The sequence below is a fragment of the Castor canadensis genome, chromosome 2 (genome assembly GCF_047511655.1).
Source record: "Castor canadensis chromosome 2, mCasCan1.hap1v2, whole genome shotgun sequence".
NCBI classification, from domain to species: Eukaryota; Metazoa; Chordata; class Mammalia; order Rodentia; family Castoridae; genus Castor; species Castor canadensis.
In genome coordinates, this window is record NC_133387.1 from 36,150,407 (window position 1) to 36,168,890 (window position 18,484).

General features: G+C 39.2%; 1 protein-coding gene across 2 annotated transcripts in view; it reads left to right on the top strand.

Annotated features, from left to right (window-relative positions):
• Positions 1 to 10,288: 10,288 nt before the first annotated feature.
• Wnt2 (Wnt family member 2) overlaps positions 10,289 to 18,484 on the top strand; it is a 43,636-nt gene continuing 35,440 nt past the window's right edge. The window contains exons 1-2 of one of the 2 annotated variants that reach the window (XM_074064487.1): positions 10,289 to 11,426; positions 13,591 to 13,817. In XM_074064487.1, coding sequence (XP_073920588.1) covers positions 11,344 to 11,426; positions 13,591 to 13,817 — 310 coding nt within the window. In that variant the 5' untranslated portion in view covers positions 10,289 to 11,343. The remainder of the gene's footprint in view (positions 11,427 to 13,590; positions 13,818 to 18,484) is intronic. The other variant, XM_020160810.2, reaches the window with a different exon arrangement.

The window sequence follows — 18,484 nt, forward strand, 5'->3', positions numbered from 1 at the left end:
GGTGACCTGGTATAACCTTCAATGGCACACCCCCATAACCTACTTCCTTCAACTAGGCCCCACCTTCTACTTTTTAACACCTTCCAATAAGGTCATCCTATTATGAATCCATCAAAGGAATAATCCATTGATTAGGTCAGAGCTCTCAGGATGTAATCACTTTCCAAAAGCCCATCCAATGGACAAAGAAGCCCCAGTACATAAGGATGTGGGAGACATTTCAAATCGAAACCATAACCATACCAGATGGAAGCAATAGCCCTATCCTTTCCTTAAAATTATAAACCAGGAAACCTTAGCTCTGATTATTTACCTTTTGTTTTACTTGGTCTTGCACACCTGTTGATGTACTTATCAGACATTTGAATAGCCTCTTTGGTGAAGTGTTTGTTCAAGTCTTTTATCCATTTAACAACTGTACTTTTTCTTGTTTGAGTGATAGGTTTTTAAAGATTCAGGATAAAAGTCTTTTATTGAATATAGTATTGCAGATATCTGAGTCTGAGTCTTGCTGTTTCATTTTCTGAATGATATATTGATGAACAAAATTTCTTAATTTTAATTAAGATCAATATATCACTTTTCCTTCATAGTGATTTTTATGTTCTATTTAAGAAATCTTTGCTTATATAAAGGTCTTTGGTTTTGTCCTATGCTTTATTCTTGAAGTTTGATTGTTTTAGCTTTCATATCTAGGTTTATAATCCATCTCAAATTATTTTTATGAATTAAGGGAAGTAGGGCCCAAGATTAATGTTATCCATTTAGCTACTATATTAGAGTAACTATAATAGAATTACATATTTAAAGAATCTTCCTCATTAAATTGTTTTGCCTTTTTGCTGAAAATCAACTTGGACTTATTTATATGGCTCTACTTTTGGGCTCACTATTGTGTTCCATTTTATCTGTTTTTATACCATACCATTTTGCCCTGTGTATTACAGCTTTGTATCATAATATAAATCTTCCAACTTGGTTTTTCTTCAAAATTGTCTAAATTATTCTAAATCTGTAGCATTTCCATACACATTTAGAATCAGCACCTGAGGACCCTTATCTCCATCTGAATATCATTTAAATGACAAGATCATGGACTTCAAGCCAATGCCATATTGGAATAGGTCTTTGGTAGATTCCAAAGTGAGAGCAAACTTGTTTTGCATTTGGAAAGGATGTAAATTGTTGTGTCCAAAGGGAAGACTGTGGAAGAGTGTATTTTTCAGATAAGGCATCAATAATGTCTCTTATTGTCACATGTTTTTCTGCAGTGTTACCTTGTTATTCTCCTATTAAGCAATAGAGTACATTTCTTACCCTCTTAAATCTAGACAGGCTCTGTGACTGCTTTGATGAGATTCAAATCTAGTTATTATCAAGTGTGGCAACTTTTACTTCTGACTAAGAGTCCTAAGCCAACCTATAAAGATGTCTGTGTGATACACAGGATCAGACATATGAAAATAAAATCTGTATGGACCCTCTAGCCTAGTCAAACTATTGGATGAACCCAATCCTAACTACAACCTATATAAAGGATCCCATGACTAAATCATCAAGCTAGATCTAGTCCACAGAGCTGTGAAAGATAATAAAGTTTTGGGATGTTTGTTATGCAGCTATAGATAACTGAAACAGGTATATAGTTTATATATTTATGTATTATCGGGTGCCTAGGACATTAAAATATGTATTTTCGACTTAGAATCTTTATTAAATACAGTTTCATATAACACATTTAATTCAAATATTTTCTAATATCCCTTGAGAATTCTTTGACCCATACATAGATCATTATAAATATGCTGTTTAATTTCAAAGAGTGCTGAGACTTTTTTTGTTCTTTTTCTCTTACTGGTTTCTCATTTAATTCCATTACAGTCATGGAATATACTTTGAATGATTTTGATTCTTTTAATTTGTTAAGGTTCTGTTACTCTGAATATGATCTATATTAGTGAATGTTTCATGTGCAGTTGAAAAGAATGTATATTCTGCTTTTGTAAAATCAAATGTTATATGCCAACTAAATTCAGTTGATTGATGATGTTGGATTCTGTAGCTTGCTGATTCTTATGTTTACTTCTGTCAATTACTGATATAGGAGTATTGGCATCGTCAGTTATAATAATGCATTTCTCTGCTTTCTTTTAGTTCTGTGAATTTTTGCATCATATATTTTAAAGGCCTATTGTCTGGTAAATACACACTTAGAACTATGTCTTGTTGGTGAATTGACCCTTTATTTAGTATATTCCATCCCTCATTATCCTGAGTAAACTTTTTTTGCTTAGATATCAACATATCAATTTTAGTTTCTTGGTATGACCATGTATATTTGGGGTGGGGGTGGGTATGGAGTTTTTAATTCAGGGGCTACACTCACTAGGCAGTCTACCATGGACTTTCTTTTGCATCATTTATCATTTTCATCCTTCTACTTTTTTTACATACCTATATTATTATATTTGAAAAAGTTTATCACAGGGAGTTTATAGCTGGGTCTTGTGTCCTAGCCCTTCAGATAATCTTTAAAATTGTTGCCTATGGGCTGTATATGTTTTATATAATTATTATATTGGGATTCAAGTATACCATTTTATTATTTCTTTGTCATCTTGGGGGTTTTTTATCCCTCTGTTTACCATTTCTGCCTTTTGATTTGAGCATTTTTGCTCTATTTGTATAGTTCTTAGATGGTTGCCATAGGAATTATATCTACATAATTTTTACAGTGTACTTAGAATCAACATTGTAGCACTTCAAGGGGAATGTAGAAAATTATCACCATCCCTTCCTTCTTTTTTTTTTTTTTTCCCTTGGTCCATGCTGGAGTTTGAACTCGGGGCCTTGTTCTTGCTACTCAGGCACTCCACCACTTAAGCCCCAGCTCTTTTTACTTTAGTTATGTTTTGAATTTGGTCTCTCACTTATGCCCAGGGCCAGCCTAAACCAAGATTCTCTTATTTATACTTCCAGCATAGATGGAATGACAGGTGCATTCACCAAACTCAGCTCTTTATTGGTTGAGATGGGATCTCGCTGACTTTTTGTGGGGGCTGGCTTTGAAATAAGATCCTCTCTGTCTCTACCTCCTGAGTAGTAGGATTATAGGAGTGAGCCACTTTTATAGTGTAGTTTCTTGTGTATTCTACATACAACAAAAACCATGTTACCATTTTTCCTTCAACGATCAAACATAGTTTAAAGAACTGGAGAGGACTAGAATAGTCTTCTATATTTACCCAAACACATTTTTCTTACCTTAACCTTCATTCACATTCCTCAGGTTTCCTTTTTCTATCATTTCCCTTCTTCCTGAAGAATCTCATTTAACAATTCTTTTAGGACAGGTTTGCTGACAATGAATTCTCTTTTTTTTCCTTCATCTGAGAATATATTTCAATTTTCATTCATTGAGGATATTTTCACTAGACTTAGAGTTCTAGGCTAATGACTGTTTTCTTTGAGTGTTTAAAAAAATGTTCTTTCAGTTTCCTCTACCTTCTGATTTATGATACGAAATCTGAAGCCATTCAAATTATCATTTCCCCTTGTTTTTCATAAGTAATGCATTATTTGTCTTTATCTGTTTACAAGACTGTTTTTCCTTTAGTTTTCAGGAATTTTATTATGTTATATTTTGGTATTGATTTGTTTGGGTTTATCCTATTTGTGGTTTATGAACTTTGGAATTTCTAGTTCCTTTTGCCAAATGCACAAGGGTTTTAGCTATTACTTCTGCAAATATTTTTCCTGAGTGCACTGATTGTTTTTTCCTCCTAGAATTCAACTAATGCTTCACATTGCATTCCTAAAATCATTTCTTTTTAATTTTTCCCCTTTTTGTTAAGATTAACAATTCTATGAGTCTGGCCTCATGTTTCCTTTGTCACCTCAAGTTGGTTATTGGTCCTATCTAGTGAGATAGATATTTCAGTAACTGTGTTTTTCAGTTCTAAAATTTTATGGCTCCTCTTTCCATTTTCGATTTCTTTGCTGAGACTTTCTATTGTGTATTTGTTTCTAGAGTATTCATCCTCACTTATTGAAACTTGTTAATGATAGCTGCCTTAAAAATCTTTGATAGTTTCAACATCTGTCATCTAGGCAATAGTTACTCTAGGTTGTCATTTCTTATTTGAGTCACAATTTTCCTAACTCTTTGTATGTCAAGTAACTTTCATTGCATCCTGGATGTTAGGAAAATAACGTTAAGAGACTTTGGGTCTTATTTAAATCCCATCTATGGAGAATGTCACTATTCTTGTTTTAACATATAATCAACCCAATTGAATCCAGGTCACAAATATCTCAGTCTTTTGTGCCTTCTGGTTCTGATGTTATTTCAGTTTTCAAAGCATTTGCAATGTTATTCTTGACTTTCTCACATGAGTAAAACTGAATGGCTTCTCTGAGACCTGGGTGGTAGCCTATCTCAAAAAATATTGATAAGATCTTCAGGGAAGATCCACATGTACACTCCTTAAAATCTAAGCACAGGAATTCACATATTACTTTATGGAGTTGTTCCTTATTCTCCATGACTTCCTACATACTTTCTGATCCTCAAGAACTTCTCTTTTTGGTATTCCATCCAAAAAAATGTGGCTTTAGTTATCTTGCTCTGCCATGTATTTCCTGTAACTGCACTTACGTCTGGAGCCACATGACAGAAGGAGAAGCAAAGAAAAAATGCCATGTAATTTTGTCCCTTACATTTGGGATGACATTTCCTCTGGACAAGAATTGAGTTTTAGGCACCTCTGTTTCCCACTGCCGCCACTGTTACTGCTGCTAACATCAACATAGGACTGCCCAGGTGGGTTGGATATGAGAGAACTGAGGGAATGAACACAGAGAATTTCTTCTACTCATTCTGTGTTAGAAATCCCTTTCCTAGTCCTTGAATCAAAACTAGAGGGCTTCTCTGGATACCTCTTCTGTAGGTATCTCTCTCCAGGCCAGCATTCTCTCAAATTGTTGACTGCCCTGTGTCCAAGTGACAGGATATTGGAGATAAAACAAACTGGGAAAGTCACTACAATTCAGTACTTAAAATTTTAGTCTTCACAATCTACCATTTGCTTTTCAGAGTCTTAAAATAGCTATTGTCACTTTCTGTCCAAATTATGTAGCTGTATTCATTTATTCAATGGGAGAGACAGAATAAAATTAACTCAGTGCATCTTATGTAGAATTGGAAAGCCCTGTGGCTTTTTGCACTAGTGAAATCACAGTTTTCTTCTGTATGTTTTTATTTGGTGGGGGGCTTGAAGGTGTGTTGTTTTGATGTGTACATGTGTGTGTTTGAAGAATGGTCTCATTATGTAGCCCAGGCTGGCCTTGAACTCATGATCTTCCCACCTTGGCCTCCCATGCTGGGATTATAGGTATGTACCACCATGCTGGACTGCTTCTATATGTTTTAACCTTCAAAAGGTATTATATTCATCATTTTAGAAATATATTATTATCAATAATATTTTATGTTTTTCTAAAGATTTATCTTTCCCAGTGTTCTTCAGTTTTTGCAGTTCCATAATGCCATCTGGAATTATTTTCTTTCAGCCTACTTATTATCAGCTCTAATAATGAATTTTCTTCTTTCTTATTTGAAAGCATCCTTATTTGTTTACATTTTTAAAAGAACTATATAATGAACATGATTCATGGTTGTCAGTATCCCTGAAATATTTTTCTACCACATTAATCATAGTTTTTTTTCTGTATTTTTATCCTTTTATTCTTTCTGTGCTTTAATCTGCATACTTAATATTGATCTCTCTTCTAGTTAACTGTTTCATTGCTTTGCTGATTAGAAGTAGCATCCCAACTCATCTCATCTTAATTTCACTCACGCTCCCCTCTCTCTTCATCTAGTTCTGGATTTTTATTTAACCTTCTGTATGCAGTCTAACTCCTTATGAAAAATGATCTCTTCTTTTTGTTATTTGACATTTTAATTTTAGTTATAGGTCCACTTCCATTTTCTGTTCTTTTTCTTGCAGAGTTTTTTTGTTGTTTTTTTTTCATGGTGGAAAGTATGTAGAGCCCAAGAAGAGCTTTGAATTGCAAGTAGAATACCCAGGGTTTATCTTGACCCTATCTGGGTTGGCTGCTCTGTTTTATTTTTGTCATGACCATGACCCGCAATGTTCATTCCCAAGGTCAAGGGAAAAAGAAGAAACAAGAGCTTTGCTTCATTTTCAAAGGATATTTTCACTAATTACAGATTTCTGTGAGGACCATTTTTTTCTTTCAACATTTGAAAAATGTCATTTCATGAGTTCTGACTTCCACTTTCTATGAGGACCATTTTTTTTCTTTCAACATTTGAAAAATGTCATTTCATGAGTTCTGACTTCCACTTTATTTATTGATTGATTGATTTAATTTGGCAGCACTGGGGTTTGAACTCAGGGCTTCACGCTTGCTAGGCAGGCACTCTTATGGCTTGAACCACTCCACCAGCCTGACTTCCATTGTTGCTGATGAAAAGACAAATATAATTCATACACTGTTCCCTTGCACTTAATCTTTTCCTCTAGTTGCATTAGAGATTTTTCTCCTTATCTATGGAAGTGTGTAGGTGTGGTATGTTTCATATTTATTCTCCCTATAACTTTCTGACTTTCTTCAATCTATAAATCTACATTTTATATCATACTGAACAAATTTGGAGCATTATTTCTAGAAGTATTTTACCCCATTTTCTCTCTACTTTTTTTCTGGAACTCCACTTGCACATATATTAAACTGGTTGATATTTTACCACATATCTCTGAGGTTCTGTTTATTTGATTGTTTACGTCTTTTCTCTCTGTTCTTCAAAGTAGATAACTTGTATGACTACAGGTATAAATTTTACAAATTAAATAATTATATTTTGATTTTAGAACTTTGTTTCTTATGGCTTTCATTCTCTACTGAAATTTTCCTCTATGTTCACTGTGACCATATTTTCCTCCAACACAATTGAACATATTTATAATAGCTACTTTAAATTTTATTTCCTGCCAATTCCTACATCTGGACTGTATTAGTTTTATCATCACTGTGACAAAATACCTGACATAAACAACTTAAAGGAGGAAAGGTTTATTTGGCTTATGGTTTCAGAGGGTTCAGTTCATAGTTGCTTGGCACAGTGTGCTTGGGCAGACATCATGGCAGCAGGAATGGTAGCAGAAATGTGGTGGAGGAGATTCTTCACCTCATGATGGACAGGAAACAGTGAAAGGATGAATGGGGGGATGAAGTATAAACTTCAAAAGTGTGCCCCTAGTGCCCTACTTCCTCCAACTAGACCATTCCTCCTAGTTTCCAGAGCCTCCCAAAATAGCACCACCAATTGGAACCACGCACTGATCCACTGCTTTCTCTTGAGTATGGATTTTTCACCTGCCTATTAATTTTTTATTTTTGATGATACATGGCAGTTTGTTAGGCTTTAGAGAGTGTTTTGTTCTGGTTTTGTTTTTGTTTTTTTTTTTGTAATGCTTGGGATTGAACTCTGGGGGTCACATGCTAGACAAGTGCTGTTAACACTGAGCTGTACTCCAGCCTACTACACTGTCTTCTTTTAATGGACATCTGTTTTGTTCTTCTAAATCCCCCTGGTCCTGTCTGGTTTGCTTTTATTCTTTGTTGGAGCATGTAATATGAGGAAACAGAATTTTTAATTTTGTCCTAAGGCACACTTTTTACACTGAGGCATGAACATTCCTCTTAAGGCATTGCCTTTCTACCACCTCACCTAAATATCCAAAATGCTCGGTGGGGTCTCTTTATTCTGATGAGCCAGACCATCAGTATTTCTTAACACAGCATGACAAGCAACAGTCAATTTCTGTTAGGCCTTGCAGTGTCTTGACATAATAGTCAGCTCATCTCCATGTAGGCTTCTGAGGACCCCTTTTTATAGCCTATTTTCAGAAATACTCCCCTGCCAATTTCAGCTGCTTCACAACTTCAGACTCTTGTCTCCCTCCTTACCTGTAACTACTGAGACTACTGCTCTGCTTTGGTTCTACCTTACTGTATCACAGACATAGTGCTGTTCAGAAAAACCAGGACATTTGTGGGGTAGTTGTGGAGCTAACCTCTCATGTGCTTCCCTTCTCATGAGGATCACAAGTGTGTGCTGCCTACTGTCCAATGCCTGAAAAGATATGCCTTGTGGTTTTGCCCAGTTTTATAGTTCTTTTCTATAGAACATCTCAGGTACCTGTTCTCTCAGGTCTGGAAACAAAAGTCTTTGGTGTACATTAATTTAAATGTACACTGATGTTTAAATGATACTAAACTTTTTTTTTGGTTAATGAGAGGCTATACTGGAGGTCAGGGCCTTAAGAAGGAGCTAGTTCAGACAGAAAGACAAATGACTGTGGTTGAAGAAGTAACTCCATTTTTGAAGGGTGGAGATGGTTTGGTAGTACATTGGTTCTCTTTCTCTGCCCTGGGAGATTAGACAAACAATGGATCTAACTAAGAAAATAGACTGACTCATTTGGCTACAATGCTATACTGAAATTACAGGCAAACTAATATTAAGCTCCAAAAGGAGAATTGAGTTCTGTATACTATAAAGGAATTTTATTGTCAATGTTGAGATGGCTCATTGAAGAATTAAAATCATCAGATATTAAGTTCACAGATCTAAAGGCATGCTGAGCCCCGTTTTCCTTCTTCATCATGTGCTATAGCTGGCTGAAGTTATGAGCAGTTTACTCCATTGTTCATAAACTCTTTAGGATGATAGGTTTATGGCAAAGAATAAAGTTTGCTGTAACCTGCTCCCCTCCTACTTTTCTTGAGCCTCTGTCCACAGCCTCTCCTAGCCAGTGCCCCATCTTCAAAGTAAAGGTACATAACAGGAGAGGTACGGATGAAAAGGGAGTGAAGACCTTCTGGAGGTGGATGGAGCTCAGTAATAGGCCGTAAGTGAACAGGGGTGGAGTGCGGAGGGAAGTGGAATCTCAGGTCTGGAAGAGACCAGTCATCTGGTCTGGGCTGTCTCTAGACAGGTCAGAGGGGCGAGACGACCTTTCTCACATCTGCATTTACCCTTTCCAACTTCAGCCTTTCAGCAAAACTGACCTCTCCACAGATGTGGCACTTCCTCGTGTTCATCAGGATGTTCTTTGGGGAGAATTGGCTTTGAGGACAGTTCATTCCTTTTCTAGGAGGACTGTTTCAGGTTTAGGTCATTCCATTGGCCTCACTATCAACTAAGGGTAGGTCTCCCGGCCACTCAGTAATTCCCTGGGTGGAGAAGAAAGGCTTCTAAGCTGATGGTCAAACTCTATGTATTTCCAACACCCTTGAGCTATAAGGACACAATGTGCTGAGATGGGTGGAACTTTGAGTTGGAATTTTTAAGGTACTTTAAAATTTCATTCTTCATGAGAGAAGCATACAAATGCCTACCTTTCCCTACATACACGTCCACAGCCCCTGTTTCATTCACCCCTAGATGTGAAACTTTGGCAATTTAAGATTCCTCAGTGGTCAACCATCTCATATAGGTTCCAAGATTTACTTCAAGAAACTGTGAGACAGAGGCGAGTGGAGATAGGTTTTAGCTTGTTCTCCTTTATCCTGGAAGAAGCTCATGAGTGTGAGCATAGAGGTGCTTGAGGTATTGCTGTTCTGTGCTACCACGCCCCTCCCCCCCAGCGTGCACACGTACGCGTTGCAGAAATGCACCCCCTTCCCTCCCTCACGACCAGCACAGACCGAGCAGAACTTCCCCTGGGTCGCAGCCCAGAGATACGGAGCGGCCCTGGCGCAGAGCCCTGCTCTTCCCGAGTCGTGGGTGGCGCGGTGGTTGTTTCCCTCCCCTCCCTTTCCGGACCCAAATGGGGATGTATCTGGGTCAGCCTGGGAGGGGCCCGGACCTGCCATGGACCGGAGTGGGGGAAGGGGGTGGCGATGACAGCATCTTTCAGGTTTTTGGCATCTCTGGGCTTCGATTAGTCCAGCCTCTCACCGAGATCGCGCTGGGCAAGAGCTGACGTTCTGGCGGGTCCCAGCTCAAGAGGTGGGCGGAGTGGGGGTGAGAGGAACTGTCCTTCCTAGGCAAGTGCCTCCCTGCCTCTGTACCTCCTCTCCCCACCCCCACCCCACCCCACGCTCCTTATTCCCCGGGGCACGCCTCTGGGCGGGTGGTGTCCCCCGCCCCAGGAAAAGAGCAATGGAACAGTTCACGGTCGCCTCAAGTTCCTGGTCTTCCTTTCCGGTGATAAACGGCGGGGCTACAAGCCAGTGGCTGCTCAAGATGCTCCACCCGCAGGCCAGAGCTCCTATCTCGGCTCTGCGGGGCCCCAGGTCTAGGATCAGGGTCCCTTTACCTCCGCAAGGCACACAGGCTGAGCACCCGGGCAGCGGGAGGTGCTACCCAGGCTGGGCGGACTCCCTGGAGGACGCCTGGCTACCTTGGGTCCTCCCTACGAGATCGTGAGCGCTCCGCCAGGGCTGGAGAGGAGCTGGGTGTGTAAAAACCGCGCCTTCGCAGGGCGCTTTGGCCGAGACTACTGGGTGAGGTCTCAAGGGTCATGGACCCTTCGGATGCCGCTCGCTTTCAGCTCTTCATATACAGGGAGTCAGAATCAAGGCCATTTCCCCCAAGGCCTCGCCCCTCCCTTCCCAACCTTGCCCCGCAAAGACACAGAAGCTCCAAATTTACAAGTGCTCCATCTCTCAGTGTAAGGGAGAAGAGCAAAGCGATGTGTCGAAAATCATTTCTGGTTCTTGTATCTTGTGCATAGTTATCTCCTTATCCTTCCCCCTTTCCCCACGTGGCATGGGGACTTCGCGCGTTCCTGTGGCTTCAGCCCCCTGATGTTTTTTGGCCAGGAGCTTCACTAAAGGTGCCTGCCTCCACCATGCTCGTGGCCACGCAGAGGTGTGCCTCCTCCACTGCCTTACCTCACCCCGAGACATCTCTTGCCATCATTTCATCCACTCCTCTATAAAAACCTGGTGCCCCCCGCCCCGCTCCGCGCAGCGCCCCCTTCCTTGGCTGCGCCCAGCGGGGAGCAAAAGGACAGAGAGGCGTGCGGGAGGCACTCAGAGCTCTCGGGCTGCCTGCGCTCGCAGCGCCGGGGGAATTGGGCTGTGGGCGAGGCGGCCCGGGCTGGCCTTTATCGCTCGCGGGGCTCGTCTTCAGAAACTTTATCAGCGAGTCTCGCCTCTCGCCGCAGACGCGAGCGGGGGGCGGGGGCGCGGCGAGGCGCCGGCAGCCGTGACGAGGCGCTCCCGGCGCTGAGCGCTTCTGCTCGGGGCACGCATGGCGCCCGCACACGGAGTCTGACCTGATGAGGACGCAAGGGGGTTAATATGAACGTCCCTCTCGGTGGAATCTGGCTTTGGCTCCCTCTGCTCTTGACCTGGCTCACCCCTGAGGTCAGCTCTTCATGGTGGTAAGTCCATGCAAACCGGTGCAGGGCGAGGGTGGATTTTTGGAGATGAGAGTGGGGGACCCTACTGGTCACATAGACCTTTCCCGGCAGGGGTTCACTGCAGCAGCCGTGGCAGTTGTGGATTCTGGTCCGAACCCCTACTGCTGCTCTCTTATCGCTACATCCTGAGCTGCGCCCCTTGGCTTTTCTCAGAACCCATTTCAGCTTTGACAACTCCCCCCCAAAAAATCACATGCCCTTTACATGAGATTTTTGGTTAATTGGATCTAGCTGAGACAGCAAATCAGCATTTTTTTTATCCGATTGAGAAACTCGCATGCCTAATCTCTAGCTGTAGCACATATGTACGTGTGTTAAATTCACCTTGAAAACTACAACCTCCTCCCCCGCCCCCGCGCCCTGAAAACACTGCCTCAAGATAAACCAATTCAGGCAGTCAAGAATTGTAGAGCCCAAAGCCTGTGATTTTGTATTATTTCCCGTCTTTCCACATTCCTAATGCTTCACCCAAGTGAGGCAGAAGAACAATTTGCTGCCTCCAGGTAGGGACTATCGCCTTGATGTATAGCCACTGACACTGAAGTGCCCAAAATATTACCCAGTTCAGAACCAGCACCTCCAAAAGTAACTTGTTTGCTGTCCTTTGTACTTTGATCTGGGATTTATTTATTTTGCATAGTGATGAAATCTTGACCGGTAAGCGATTTTAGCATCCTTTAAAGTTCCAAAGACATAGTCTCTACCCATCCAGAAATTCTCCATCTCTCAACTTTCTGACCTTGGAAAGAAATGAAGTTGAGCTTTCTGTAACTTCCTTGTATCTGAAAGTTTCAGAACAGATATTAAAATACTTATTCAGAAAGATCGGTTCTCATGGGACACACACATACATATATACATACATATATGTATACATATGTATATGTGTATATATATATAAATGTATATATGTGTGTATATATATATATATATATATATATATATATATATGTATAAAAGAATCTGGCAACCGTAAGGAAGCTCACTCAAATGAAAGACTAGAACAGGGGACTTTTTTAGGAAGACACTGGAGCTGTTCAAAGGAGCAAGGCAAAGTGCTGATGGGAAGAGGGGTTCAATTCCCTCTTAAGCCTGCTTTGAACAGGAAGGCGTTTAGCCTTGACATTGCTGACACAGGATCAAAGATTGATTTATCAGAATGACCATTTTTCAATAAAATGACTATTTCTGTTTCCATGGGTGTATAAACATTATTTATTGCTTAGGCATTTTGTCACATTGTCTCTCAGCTGTCACTTAAATATATTTTTTGGAAGTCACAGCTGTAATGATTTTATGATCATATAAAATAATGAAAATACAAGAAAAAGACATTCTCCTTGTTTGATCGCTTCAAAAGACACCTATGGCAGCTGGGGTTATATGAAAGGTGCCTTTCTAAACATTTCACAACTAATAGAGAACATCTGGGTAAGAATGATGATGTAATTTTTGTTAAAGTTTCTTTTCAAAAAGTATTTTATGGAGCTATAACACTGATGCTTCCAAACATTTAGTGTCCTTAATAACAATAGAAAGAATTTTTTCCAAAGGTTTTCTATAAAAGCAAAAAAAAAAAAAGAGAGAGAGCCAGAAAATGGAAGCATTTGAAGGATTCTTTAGAATGTGAAGAACGGCATGTCTGTGAGAAGAATGTAACATCAGATACCAGCAGGTGTTGATTAGATAGAGGCAGACAGTTTTTAAGACTTAGGTCAAATAAAAGGGAGTAAGGAGCCTCTAAAAAGGCAGCTTCCTCTAAAGCCAAGTTCAGACACATGGTGTCACTGAGAGCACAGCCTGTATGCGTTCTCCCAAGACACACTGTAGCACCCCCGCCCCCATTCAGTCCCCTTTATGTAGACCTTGCCTTTACCATCCTATCCAGAGCATCATCTGGTGGCCCCTACTTCCTGTCTAAGAGAGAGTCATCACTCCACTTGGGGGGCTTCTACCAGATCACTCACCATACCTCCCTTGCCTGCTTCTCCACTGAACTAAAACTAAATAACCCTTGCCTTCTAATACTACCAAAATGACAAGGAATTCATATTTACAAAGTGCTTTGAGCTGAGCCCTGCCTGGCTGTTCATGTTGTTCTCACCTCTTTGTGGCTCTCTCACAGGTACATGAGAGCTACAGGTGGCTCCTCCAGGGTAATGTGTGACAATGTGCCAGGCCTAGTGAGCCGCCAGCGGCAGCTGTGCCACCGACATCCAGATGTGATGCGTGCCATTGGCCTGGGTGTGACGGAGTGGACAGCAGAGTGCCAGCACCAGTTCCGCCAGCACCGCTGGAACTGCAACACCCTGGACAGGGATCACAGCCTCTTTGGCAGGGTCCTGCTTCGAAGTGAGTCTCCTGCCTTCAACCAACCCTGTGCCCCTCTCCTTACACAGTCTTCTTACATGCTCCTTGTCTTTTACTGCATTCTGGTCAGTGGGTTTGTGCTGTAGGGTGACATTGTCTCATTTTAGAGACGAGGACTGGAGACTTATCTAAAGTCTTGTATAGGAGGCCAGTGGTAGAGTCAGGGAAGGGGCATTTCAACCTTGCATGTCCCTTTATGTTCAGATTTTGTCCCTAGAAGGGAGGAAGTAGCCAGGGGCTCTTTTAGCCTTTTTTCCTTTTCTGAAACACGAACCTTCCAGAAGATCCAGATAGCGAACTATAGAAATGATCCCTGAAAGTAATAGTCTTCAGAAGACCCAGATAGAATGCTCAAATCTTTCATCAAAGATTATCATTATTACAGAAAAACATCATGAAAATATTATTAAGCAGCAGAGACAAATCTCTATTCACCTTTGACCTCTCATTTGGCTCCTTAGCCTTAGATGACCCTGTATCTAAATTAAACATTATTTTCAATAGATTTCAAATTTCATAAGGGCAGAGCTAGCCTGTGTTACCTGTGCCTTGCTTGTACCCCATTCACTCATTATAATGACTGAATGAAGTTGTAGTAAGCACTTATTATTTTCCCAGGTATACATTTTAGTCGGTAAGATTATTCTATAGAAGAGATGACTAGAAACCTTGAAAACATAGATTTACATTTCATTAGAAAGAGATTTAATCATTATCTAATTACATAGTAAACTTCTTTAAAGTTCTGAATATTGAAAGTCACTCATTAGCTAGCATGCAGTCAGAGAAAATTAATTGAAAGTCAGATTTTATTTTTGAATAATTCCGACTCACTGGGCATTATTACCATTCTTCAAGAAATAAAACTGCCCATTTGCTACTGGGAAGTCTGACTGAAAACACAACAGTTTATGTGCAAACCTCAGAAACAAGAAATTTTACACTTGTTTTTGCCCCCCCCCCCATTCCCAAGAAAATCATCCAGGCTATGCACTTGGTAATGCTTAACAGAGGGTGTTTCTATCATGTAATCATCACAACCCTAGGGTTTTATGAGGCCAAATGCATAACTGAATGTCTCTAAAATCCCCCAAGGGCGTAGTACTCTCACTCTTAGAGTATCCCTAAAGTTAATTTACTGCGATATTCTGCAATTTTATTCTCTAGTTTAAGAACTATACTCTTCTGCATTCCTTTTGGAGTTTCGATATGACATCGCAAATTTTTGAAAGGATAATAGTAAATTTCAGCTTGATGGAATTTTAAGACTTCACCTAGATTAGCTCACCAATGAATCAAAGTGCTGGACCTTGTCGAAGAGAATTTGCAAATCTCTGTCACAAGTAATCTTTAGTCATATTATTTGCTCATAGTAGTTAAGATGTATCAGCATTTTTCTTTTTCAAAGTGTTCACAACCATTTTGCAGTGATTTCAAGTTAGATGCACTTCTCTTCCATGAAATGATCCCCTAAGATCCATTAAGTTGTCTCCATATTGAGAAAAAGAACCCTTCAGATCACAAATCAAAGGAAGCAATTTTAACTAGTGATCCCAAAGATGGTATGTCTGCCAAAGCTAGGGATTTGTTCATAAAATACTCTGTAGAGTTGCTGAGAGTTCAGAACTAGAGGAAACCAAACAAATTTGACTTAGTTTGAGGCCCCAGGTTAAACAAGAGATCCCAACTTGCACTTCCTTCACATTTCTTTCAAATGAAGTTCAGTGCTTTGCCAAAATACCCAGAACTTAGAACACTCACTCCACACAATTTCTTTCTATTCTTCATAGAAGGCCAGTCCTTCCCAGACATTTATGTATACTCTTATGACTGGCAGTGATAATTTTATGATGGTTATTAGAGGCTTGCTTACAGCAGCTTATCCTGGAAATAATCATGAAATTCCAGTGAAGTTATCCACAGATTTTGTTTTTTACAATTAATTGCTTGGAGGAAAATTTACATCTTAGAGTTCTGAAGAACTCTCCTTTGGAAACCTAAGTGTGCTTATAGATGGATAGGAGAGGCAAAGGGCGGCATCATTGCATGAAAAACACCAGTTACTTAAATATCCATGGTCATAGAGAAATGGAGAACAGTTGCCTTTTGCTTTAGAGAACCAGAGAGACAGAACAATTTTTAGGAACATTTGTAATCTGCTTTTTCAATAGACAGTCACTAGTTACAAACCAAGAAAACCTAAAAACATCCTTTTAAGTATACATCTCCAGAATTCTTGAATAAGAATGTAGAAACAAAAGGTAATAAGGTATCATCCTTCTAAATGTCCACCAAAAAGAGAAGAGAAAATATTTTTAAAGAGAGTTGAACAACTCATGACCATCCAGAAACTCTGACTTCTAGTGTTTTGACTTTCCAGGTAACAATCCCCTCACCCAAACAAAAAACATGCTTCTGTACTTAACAGATGTTGCTTGATAGATATCAATCCAAGATATAATATAATATAATAATTAATGTAATATAATAAAATGTAATATCCAATAGATAACAATCCAAAAATGTGAGAAACTTCAATAGTCACACATCAAGAAGTATACATATCATCGTTTAGATTTGGATTTTGTTTCATTTTGTGAAGAATCAGTTTTTCTAAAAAGATCAAAATTTGTTTTATTATAAAGCCAACTCTGGATATGTGCTACTATTTCACACATAGCATTTTAGTGATCCATCTAAAACACTTAACTGAAAACATCTTAAGGTTATATCTACACAATAACAAAATATCTGGAGGTAAGTGAAAAGTCAGTAAATGTGCTAAATTTTTATTTAATAAACAAATATCCAGCTATTTAATAATGTGCTTGAATAACAAATGGCAAATATTTAGAAAGATAATATTTTTCTTTGGAAATTATTTCTGAAATGTAGGAAATTGTGATTTTTTTCCTTTGAGGCAACAAGTTAATGTAATTGTTTGCAAGTTACATAAGGATTAATTCTACACCTACAAAATTTATCTTTATTGCTTTCAACAAACTGTCTAGTCACTGGCATACTTTCATCCACATTTGCCATATCTTTTTCCTAAAGGAGCACCTCAATAAGATTTCTCTTCTTTTTTTAAAATTTTTTTCTCTTTGTGTAGGATGTCTCTTCTTCATCATTAATTTAAAAAAAAAGAGCAGTGATAAATACATTAAACACTTAGGAACTTTCCCTTATATGATATCTCTAAGAATGGTCACTGGACCCCAAATCCAAAACCAAACTGTAGAAGATAAGTGGGGTGTCTAGGAACAAGGTATTTTTCTAAACTATAAAATGAGACTAACAAAAGATTTTATTTATCTGAAACCCACTGCCTGAGATTAAGCCACATTTGCATCTGTTAGTCACCTGTTTTTACACAGCATCTCAATTCCACTTAAAATATACATGATGCCTATACCATGATCTGAGACTCTTTAAACAGCTCCCATGACCACACATTCTTCTCTGGAGACACTTACCTGCTACTTATGGCAAATACTCATCTAATAGATTTTACCTGGCTACAGAGCATGACAAGGTCCTTTTTTGATGGTTAGAGGCTTTGAGGGAGATATTTTCTGAAGGCTGAGGTAAGTGTCATTTAATATGGTGTAGATATGTTTTCCTGATTTTTAATAATGAGACTAGCAGAGCAAATATTGCAAGGGACGTATAATAAATTTTAGCACTGAATGACAAACGGAAACAAGCAGGGCTTCAATGCAAAAAGGTGGTTTGTTCTCCCAGCTGTGTGGTTCAAAAAGTCACACTCGTCTTGACATATTGAGTTGCCAAATGGTTCTCTGCCTTGCATTGGCATTAGGTTGTCCAGCTTCTATTTTGATTGTTAATATATTTGCTGCAGCAACCATTAATAAAAATGTATGCTAATAACAATGAAATACAGCCCCACTTGAAAAACGAGGTGCACACAGACCCTAAAGAGCCTTATATCTGTCACTATACCACAACACCGTGTTATGAGTTACTACAGATTATTAAAATAATTTAATGTAGTTATTGCACTGAAATATGTACCTTTCAGCCTGTAAGTGAAAGTAGCCTGCTCTCTAATAAAGAACAATTTTAAGAAAGCACCCTAAAGGGTTCTTGCCCAAGTCTAATTATAGGCGGTAAATTTGTTTCCTTCCAGAAAAGCTTTTCACTGTCTTTTACCCAATACTAGTGATTAGTGCAGGTGTTCCAGAAGAAAGTAAATTCACCTTAATAGTTAGACATAGTATATAACTCAAAGATATTGCATATTGCCTTCAACAATCTCTCAATTATTTGTGAAAGTTGATGTCAAGCCAAAGCTCTCCTGTGTTAACGCCAGCAACTGGTTACTGCCCGAATTCTCTTTCTACTTCTGTCCACCTAGATTCCTTTGAATTCAGTATTTTAGCGTCAATAAACTAAATGCTTATGAGTGTCTTTAGTAATGCCTGAAGATTTGGAAAACATTGTTTTGTTTTGTTTTTTCCTGTTTGCATCCATCTCCTGGGCTCCAGCAATCCTCTCACCCCAGCCTCGTGAGTTTCTGGGACTGCAAGTGCCACTTCTGCACCCATCATGGAAGGTTTTTTCCAAGACAAGCTGTGATATCATGAACATTAAAAAAAATTATGTAATGAATGTTAGAATTGAAGAAT